This window comes from Streptopelia decaocto (assembly GCF_964273445.1).
Source record: "Streptopelia decaocto genome assembly, chromosome: 7".
Taxonomy (NCBI): Eukaryota; Metazoa; Chordata; class Aves; order Columbiformes; family Columbidae; genus Streptopelia; species Streptopelia decaocto.
The window spans coordinates 40,263,557-40,273,772 of NC_138661.1; the positions used below are offsets into that span (position 1 = coordinate 40,263,557).

The 10,216-nt window shown below is 39.5% G+C and overlaps 1 protein-coding gene across 1 annotated transcript in view; it reads right to left on the reverse strand.

Annotated features, from left to right (window-relative positions):
* The window catches only part of LOC309442085 (cytosolic phospholipase A2 beta-like), a gene marked incomplete at its 5' end in the record, with an annotated part of 30,627 nt that extends 26,923 nt beyond the window's left edge, over positions 1 to 3,704 (reverse strand). Inside the window, one exon of the mRNA XM_082057553.1 lies at positions 3,684 to 3,704. Coding sequence (XP_081913679.1) covers positions 3,684 to 3,704 — 21 coding nt within the window. The remainder of the gene's footprint in view (positions 1 to 3,683) is intronic.
* Between the last annotated feature and the right edge of the window lie 6,512 nt (positions 3,705 to 10,216).

Here is a 10,216-nt window from a genome sequence, read left to right on the forward strand (position 1 = left end):
ACTACTAGGGTCTGATTTCAGTGGTCTAAAATGACACCTTTGCCCAAAAGTGCTGCACTCCAGAATACCCTTCCAGGAAAAAAAAAAATTGTTACAGATCCCATTTGCTATTTTCCTAACATGAAAAGCAATGTGTAATTTCATAATTAATGCAAATTGATAAGCACAGACACCATATCCAGACAGCTCTTGACAGTCTTGCAGCTGTACCGGTCTTGCTCTTTCTAGTTCACTTCCTTGGAAGAAACTTATTTTCCCACATGGAGACAAAACCCCTCTGTAAATATGTAGACTCAAAGACAGCTTTCCTACAAGCGCATCTTTCTATTTTTGCTGGAAAATAAATAGTGTCACATTGAGGGCAGTGACAGAGTGCAGGATTCAGCTACCTATGTGTGCTTGCATCATAGACAATAACACTTCAGACCAACAAGTAGTAGCCTCTCCGGAGGCCCAAAGAGTAGGCTAAAATACAAACAAACAAAAACAACCTAACGAAAAATAACAACGACGACAAACAACAAAAACAAACTTATTTTCACTTGATAGGAGTTAGCGCTAACTACATTTCTGAACTATCAAGGCAAGTTTTGTGGGAACCATTTCAGGTCTAAAACACAAAGAAGTCAATAAACAGGAGATAAAACTAGCTTGGCAGAATTGCCACAGCTGTGTCAAATCTTAACAAACTGAAAACACATCTGTTGCCACCATCTCACTGATTGGAATAACACACATTTGCGGGCCTACTGTCTGGCTTCCAGAGAATAGCCACATGCCAGCCAGCTTCAGGAGGACACATAATTCTCCTTTTTACAGGTGGTTAGCTGCTTCAAGGTTTCTTCCCAAAAATACAACTTGGAGAATATGAAATCTTCTCAAAGCTCATCAATAATGAGGACCAATACGGTCTTTGAATGGCAGTGAAAGAAGAAAAACCTACCAACAGCTTGTATCTGAGTTTACTCCTTATTGTCCCTCCATGCTGCTTCTAGAACAAGATCTCATGGCCACTTTCACTAGAAAGTTACTCTTCTATGGCAGTAGTTTCTGCAGAGCCTGGCAATCTGGGAACCTTTTCCCATCACCACCTCCATTTATTTTCTTTTCTTTTTAAAAAAGTCCTTGTTTTTCACATGTTGGAAGGCTGATTGGAGCCTCAGTGTTTCACTCCCCCTGTACCAAAGCTAAGCAATTCTCTGAGCAGAGTTGTCATCATGGGATAACACCAAGTTATATGAAGTTTTATGTGAGGACTTTGCTCTCTGTCTTTTGCCATTTGGATGTAGTGGTAGGATTTATCACTCAGCTTTATCAATATCTTTCATATATTAATATTTACTTCCTTTCATGGATTACTTTTCTGCAGTGATGTACTAGAAGCTGTAGAATATCTTATGTACAAGATCTCACATCAGATGCAATCATTTGGCATATTCTTACCACTTATTTTGTCTTAGATACTGAGTATTTGGTTCAACTACAACTTGGCAATTTATCAAATTAAGGTTAAGGGTATCAATTATAAACTACAAATAAGGTTCATTATCAGCCTGGTCCTAAAGTGCCCTCTTCCACATAGATTCTTTAACACCTAATATAAGCTGAGTCTATTAGCCCCTCCATTTGTGATAACACTGCTAGCAATTTGTCCTTCCAACCAGCTGCCTATTTTCATTAAAATCAGAGGAGCACAAAGTTCTGGTAGGAAAAGTGACCAACTGAAGAAATACGCAAAACCAGGGGAGGGGACAGAAGTAGAAAGCACAACCATGAAAGCCTCATTTTCCTTGGGAATGACAATTATCCAAAATCTTATCGTTGGAAGTTGAACAGTTAGTGAATAAACCTGATTTGCCTTACATTAATTTACTGTAATTTCATGTTATCGTTAATGGATTGTTTCAAGAGTCATTGTGGATTTGGGAAGCATGCCCTGTTCATATTCTATCAGTCACCCCTTTACATGTATGAGCGGGTCCCTCAGGGCTTTGTATGGGCAGAATTTCCAAGTATTTTACCACAAAAAAATTATTCTGAAGTTCACAAAACAGAACTGCTAAAGAGTGATTATTCTTGCCTGTCTTGCCTGAGCAGAAGAAAATACTCTGTTATGAATATCAAAAGCATTCCCAGCAAGCTGTAACTTAATATTGTCCATTATTCTGTGCCAAATTGGTAGCTTTCTAAACAGCAAAAAATTAACTGGGAGAGTTTTAGTAGGTCTTCCTGGATAGTTCAAAGTATCTGCACTTTTCTAAACAATTTGCTTTTTTAATAGAAAAACAAAACAAAGCCCACTCTGTTCTGATTTCTGTATCTATCTACCAATTTACACATACTGGAAAATGCATTTGCCTGACAGAATGGAAGAGCTACCTGCAGTATGGAATGAATCTCCTTTCTTGGGAAGAGAAGCTTTCTGGCCTGAAGCGATGCTCATACTCTAAAGTTTTGGTAGTGTTGCCTTTTAACCGGGAGTATGGCTATACTCGTGGAAGAACAGCTGTAGCATTAGGATGAAATGCAAGAACTTTTGCTGTAATTAAGATTTTCTAGATAAAATTATACCTAAGCTATCTACTCATCTATCAGATCCAGAATTATCTTATTAGATACAACATTGATAGATAATATTTATATCTAAGATAGATAGCTCTGGATCTAACAGGTTAGATACAAATTTTATCCAGAAATTACACCACATTTATAATTTATGTTCTTTGCCCTGAGCATCCAGAGTTGAATATTTTAATCTATGATTTGAGCTATTTGTTCAAGCTACTGATATTTTCCTGAGTCCTTAACTTCACCTGCAAATATTATCATAGCACAAGTACAGTAAGTATTCTTTATTCTTAATGATTAATGATTCTCTATAAACCATCATATGTAACATTATTTCTCCCTATATTTTAAACCCTGAATGCCCATATTTCTTTTATTTGCTGCAAAATTTGGCATAGAGCTTGATAAATACAGAACAGTGAGTTGTAAATAATTCACAACTTGCCTTTCAGACACCACGTACATTATTTTTTGAAGATATACATGAGAAGATAACTCTTGGCTAGTAATTCTGTTTATTTATACTAACAACTCAGTTAAAAGCTCTGAACGGAACGTGCTGTTACAAAACTCGAGTCCAGACATGAAATGCTTCCTCTAGAATTGCAAACGCTGTAAACATTACTTTAAAGATAGCTAAATGAGCCAAATAGCTCATTAGAACTCTTCCCTGCAGCTAATATAATATAAATTATGCTTTGTCGCTAGAAAAAGCTGTTGTTTTTTTCAGCTGGGGCAAGCAATGAACATGTGCAGTCCCAAGAAAAGCATGCAGCGGGGCTAAAGTGCTTTCATTTTACAGCGAGGTGAACTCATCCTAGGCCAGCCCCCTCTTCCTTGCCGGCGCTCACTCCAGCATGCACACCTCACGACAAAAGAACAGGGACATATTTTCTCTGTGTTTTCGCTGAAGCTCACTTACGTATTAGTTCTTGTGCAGTAAAGGGGCAAATGGTAAATTTGCAAAATTTCAAACGACCCTGCCACATCACCTCAGCAGCAGACTTTCTCTCTGCAGTTGCAAGTAGAGGGAGTTTGCTCGCGAGAACTGGAGCGGGGAGGTCCCAACAGAAGGTGCTGGGTCACAGCGAAGCACAGAGCTGCAATTGTCTTACCTTGGCTGGTGGGCTCCCCATGACGGACAAGATGGCGACAGCAACAGAAAACCCAATCTGAGTAACAGATCTGTCAGCTGACAAACACGCTCACGGCTTGCCGGGGCTGCTGAAATAACCTGAAGGACACATATAATTTATAAAGGCGCTGAGCTCCACCCTCTGCCTCCTCTGAGTGGAGAAGAGGCTGCCCACGTCTGAGAGGGCAAGATCTGCAGTGTCAGAGGGAGAGGAGAGCTGCAGTTACCACATCTTTGCCTGCCACTTTATTACCTCACACAATTTTTTTATTTCCCCCATATTGTCCCGGCAGGTTTTTGGGTGGATTCTGCCATGTCCAGAAAGCCTTCCTTCAATCCCCGTATCTTCCATCTATCTAGTCAGTAGCTTTTAAGTTCTTCCACAAAGTACTCCAAGAAAAAAAAATAGTCCAAGGAATGGAATAGCCAAATCTCAGCTATTAAAGTTTCTGGTGGGAGACCAATCCACTTCTGAATGCTCTTTTCAACTTTTCCTACAACAGGGACTTGTTTTAATAAATTCTGGGCAATCTTTCTGCCAAGCAGTAAATCAAACCTCCTTCCTTTGAAGTACCTACTGGATGATCACCTGGTCAATGCAGAGATACTGGTGAAATTGAAATAAATATTGGTAGGGAAAGGGAAAGCTGCATACCTTCTGGGCCTTTGCCCTCTACATATTTCTTATTGGAAGATTACATCTTGACATGTCCCAGCTTCCCATCCTATTCCCCCATAAGTTTGCTGGTGACAGTGGTGGGTCCTAAGGCATCGTCTGGAGATAGCACAGCCCCCTCCACCTCTCCCACACCTACTGTGAACTGTTGACAGACGACCTGTGAGGTGCCTGTCAGAACACTGCTCCAGGCAATCTGTTCTGGCCATTCCTTAATCCACACTTGCAATTTCAGGTTGTAGGTTGTGCAGACTCTGATGTGGAAAAGGCCTGGAGGCCACCGTAAGTTTGCAGTAAGATATGTCCTCAGTGGGGCCACTAATATCAGACAGGACTGAGCCTCACCAAACAACCAGTGGACACCTTACACTGGTGGAAAGGGAGAGTGTCAAGAGTTAATTTTCATCTAATAGTATTTATGAATTTGGCTATTGGCAAGAGAAAGAAAAAAATTAAATGTAACCACAATAATTGCCCATGAAAATAGGTTTACCTGAAATCTTTGACTTCAGATTTTTTTCTGAAACTCAGATGCACTCTGTGGATCACTTTTAAGCCACTTTTTAAAACATTTTCAAAAAAAAAAAAGTCACAAATCGAAAATTAGTTCTAGCCAGGTGATCCTGGATGTATGTAAGTGACAACCAACAGCTCAAATTGACACTTCATGAAGACTCTGCTGTGGCTGTCAATGAAGATTACATCTTGACATGTCCCACCTTCCCATCCTATTCCCCCATAAGCTTGCTGGTGACAGTGGTGGGTCCTGGTGAGGACTGGATGCAAGCTTACCAAGCAGCATGGTGAGAACTTAACTGCTTAGGTAGGTTGTCATCTTCGAAATACTAAAAAGAAAGATATCTCAAATAAAGGTCTGGTTTAATTTGCTGCAAATAAATGTGCAGCAAATAGAAGGCCAGCTACAAAACTCCCAGGAAAATAAGCCAAACTCACCAGAAAGCAATCTGGGGTCCAGAACAATTAATCATGCAAGTCTTGCGCTCCTGCAGTAACATTGTTTTGACAGCCTCACTCAGGCATTTTTATAAGAGCAATCAAGACTACAGTGCAAGCATTTTTCTCCATGCTTCCTTGGACACAGGAGTCTGTAGCATCCCATTTCCAGAGATAAGAAAAAAGAAACAGAGAAAAAAGGAAAAAATCTCATCTTGAGAGTGGACATTTTCACCTTTATATTTCTGTTGTAGCTTTGATCACAGGTTCTACTGCTGTAGTAAACTGAGAGACCAAAATAGTAGGATGACAAATTTACCTCCAAAAGAAAAGGCAAATGGAAAAACAGCCAGACGAAAATGAACTCCACTCAAAGAGGGGTATGTCTGCCTGGAAACAGAGCAACACACTAAAAACAGAACAGCTGCAGCAGGGAGCCTCGAGAATTAATGGAGCAGGAAAGAAGAAAAAAAGATCGCAAAATGTCTTCAAATCAAGGTGCAAAAGTTATTTTGGAGAGCTGTGGAACTAATTTTTCCAATAGCCTCTCCAAGAAGTTAGTGTTTCCAATAAGTCAGAATGGCCAAAATACATAAAACATTTTGTATTGCTTGTCAACAAGCACACTGACAAATACCACGTCCATTTCCTCCTGGACATGAGGGAAATAGGCTACGTGCTGTCGGGCCTTACTACAGACATAAAAAATGTACAGCATGGGGAAAGTAAGACAAAGAAAGTCAACTGCATAAAGAAGGACAAAACTAAAAGGCTAAATCTAAAGCAAAGAGGGCACAGCACAATGTATTAGTGAACCAACTAAATAGTAGGCAGCAGCTTTAAGGGGGTACAGAAAGTCCTTCCCTTCCCCTCTTTAGAGGGAGGACAATCATGCCAGGATAATACTAGTGGAGTCAGATCCAGAAAATATAATACCGTACCTGCAGTTTCGGTTTGTAAAAGGCTGTCCAGGAGACAAAGACAAGAGGGATTCTAGAAAGATTTCATGGGTTAATTAACCTGATCTCATTCCAACTTTATGACAGAATCTTATTTCTTTTCTGAATTAATATTAAGAAAGTACTTGGAAAAAAGCGGGGGGCAGAAAATAATTGTCAGTAGTCAAATTCAAACAAAAAAATTTCAAAATGTTCTCCAAAATTGGGAAAAGAAGTAGTTTTTTTCACTAGCTCATCCCCAAACTATTTTATTTTCATATTTGCATTATTTAACTACTATAAAAATTAATCCAAACAAAAAAAAAAAAAGTATTAAAATATATCTCAATTTTTCAATTCAACATTGCCTTGTGAAACTAGAAGCTATAAAGCAAAGCTTCGGAAATGCCAGATATGGGGATCCTTCAAAACCGCAACATTTAATTCTGAAATAAAAGCTTTCTAACCTTTCAATGTCCCCTGTCCTCACCCCAACCCCACCCCATTCTTTTTGAGCAAAACAACACAGCTAATTTGAAATTATTTTAGATCTTTGAATATTTTCCAAACAACCCTTTTCAACACACCTGATACTAATTAGAACAAAATACCACGTTGTTTATCTGAGCAGCAGTCAGGTGGTAGCAGCACTTGTAAATGAACTGTCCTTCTGGCTATGAAGATCTAAAGCTGTTTCAGAAAAGTAAAAGGTTGTATATCCTCTTACCTATCTCCTGTACCACTGCAGTCTTAAATAAAGATATCATACAGTAAAGCCAGTATGACCGGCTCTTTTTCCTGGCCAGATAAGAGAGCTATTAATTTCCTTAGACACTTTGCAGTTGTTGTTGTTAATATGGCAAGATAGTGATCTTTGCTGCTTCATGGGAGGAAGCTGCTTATTACTTACCTGGGGTATCTGAGGACTGGAGCGCTACTTTTCCAAAACACGTCACTGTAAAGCCACACACTGAAACCCACTGTGTTTATGTTTAGAATTTGTTCTTTTATTTTAAACCAAGTGATTTCAGAGCATCCAGTCGAAATAATTAAGGTTTTTCGATGTCATTCCACTCAAGCCAGGTTCTCAGACCTTTATCTTCAGATCTTTTTCAAATAGTCTGATGCTGATGTCAGTATGAAATATCTTGAGTCAAGATTTCAGAAGTGTTAGGTAAGTATTACACTTCACCACTTGGCTGACAGGAAGACTTGATTTATGGTTATGGCATTTAGCTTCAAATTATCAGGAGAAGGGTTTCTTTCTTAGCTGCCACCAACCTCTTGTCTTTTTTTAATGGTGATTCTTAGAATCAAGAATAACTCTTGTTTTCTCCCATTGTTTTTCACTCTCTATGCCTCTAAGTTCTTTGGGGCAAGACCTACTAATAAAATGTTTACTACTGAATGTTATTATACTAGGTGAGAGTAATTAGAAAACAAAAGGTACTGGGATGGTATGACACAAATAGAAGTATTTCCTTTCTAACCCTGTTGCCATGTGAAATCCTCTTCCAGTCCTGTATGTGATTTTATTCAAGGTTCTTAGCTGTTGTCTCAGAAAGGGATGAAAGGATCTATTTCAAATTATATGCAAGTCATTAAGGGTTCAATTCATTCATTCCTGGCAGTAACATCATCTAAGTAGCCCTCCAAAATTAACAAGACTAAAGACAGCACTAGGTATCCTGAGTATGTTATTCTGTAGGCTAGTATAGTTAATGTACAGGCTTTTTAAATAAGCATGGCATCAGCCAACCTATGTCCTAGCTTAAGTAATACAGAAGACTTTAGTGAAGTGTAAATGTAAGAAAACCACTCATCTGAACATAGAGACAGGGCAAAGAAATACAGAAACATCCAGTTCAGGGTGAACTGAACACATCCAAGAGTATCACCAGTAGCTTTGGAAGTACTCACAAAGTACGCCTTTTTAGCAGGCATACTGGTCACAACGAGGCATGAATCCTGGCACAGAATCCCTGGTAAATATCTGAAAATGCTCAAGTCTTAAAAATATCTCAGGGTGAAGTTTCATGTTGCAGCAAAACTCATTTGAGAGCTAGTTATCACTAAAAGAAGTCTGGCTCCCATCCCAGTCCCAAACTTAGAGAGTTCTGTCCCTACTCCACAGGATTAGCTCTGGCACTCTTCTAGACAAATGCTAAGCTCATTCAAGGACCTGAAGCAACAGAAAATTTCTCTTTTCCTTTTTCTGAGGAATTTCCAGGACTGCCCTTCGTTAGTGGCATGCAGCCATTACCTCAGGTTACTAGAACATAAAAAAACTTGCCTTAAGTTCACTAGTGGGAATCTGACCATGGACAAATAGCACTGTCCATGAGAGCTGCCTGAAGCTTCAAGACTCATGGGGAAATTAGTATCTGAAGAGAACAAGACATTAGACAACTCAGTGCACATCCCTGCAAGTGGATCATTACAGTTCATTGACGTCAATACCAGAAAGTTGTTGGGTTTTTCAGTACCTCTTTGTCTGGTTCTTCTAAGGTTACTGCAAGGTTGTCAAAACTGAAAACGGATTTTTTCCCTTCCTTCACTTATGTTCATAATTTTATCTTTTTTCTTTTTTTTTTTCAATTACAAAATCTCTCTAGGAATAATTTAAAACACAAACGCAGAGTTTAACTTAGCCATTAGAGCTACTATGAGTTATGAGTCTTGCAAGCTTATTCACAGCAATTAAGAACCTTGTGACTCGCTCCTAGTGGATTATAACTTCTGACAGCAGAAGACTACTTCATGAGGACTTCATGGGCTCTAGAGAGTCATGAGGATTTTAATAAGAAAATCTCCTTCTGCATGGATACGTACCCCTACAGAAAGTAATTCTGATGATAAAAATTTCTTGTTTAGGTATGTGCCTGTTCTTCTAGTTCATTTTATCATTCTTGTTACAGAAAGAAGTCAGAAAGTTTTCCTAATTATGCAACTGGGAATCCACCTTGCTGAGAGCACTCTCAGCTTTATCGCAGCAACATGAAAGCACCTTTTGGTCACCTGCTCCCCTGAACACAGTGCAGAAGGCAGACAAGTATGAGCAGAGAGCTCAGCACTTGAAACACACAGAACATCTCCGCTGGTCTCAGGAAAGCTGCTCTAATCCGTGCCAAAGCAGAGTCATGATTGGAGCCTGATTTTATATCTGAATGTCTCTAGGCATGCATATTAGGTCTGTTTTAATTCTTCTGATTCAGCAGCGTGTAAAACATTACACTTTACTGCAATTTTAAATGCTTTCATTCTAGTAGAAAACTTATTTTTCACAGGCATAGATCTTTTTCAACCTCTTAATTCATGTAATACCTTGGGGCATCTGAAGCTCCTAAGATTTTCGTACAAGGCTACTTGCAACTTGAGAACCCAGAATAGATCTCATACCAAAGCCACCAGAAATTTAAGCCTTCAGCGTCTCAATGAACTATGTTTTTTTTAACCTTAGGCCTCCAGTTTATGTGGCAGGTGCAACATGATATGGCCAAAAAGCCAGAAAATTTTTGTGTTAGTCATGAGAGGCATTGAGTCTGTCAGAGCAGAACAATAAAATAAGCTACCTACACTGCCTCCTTTGCCAGGGGATCCAGATGTAAGTGCCAAAGTCCAAAATTAGGCCTCCTGGGCCTAGCCAGGGAGAGCCCAGGCTGAAAGAGATGCACTCACTCAGAGACTCTAACTTCCAGGTGCAGAGATCTGATGGAAGACTAGATTTCAAATGGTGACCTCTCCCATAAACACCTCCAGGAATCCAAGCTCACCCACAGCCTGGCAATGCAGCTGAGCAAACCAGTAGTGGTGCCTTCTCTGCAGCATGCACAGCTTGTACTCTGCAATTTCTCCCCATGCAACAGATATGTTGCAAAGTGGCAGAGACCCTTGCCTTGTATGATTCAAATCCACTAATTGTTGGTCTTCCCTGCTGTGTCCTCA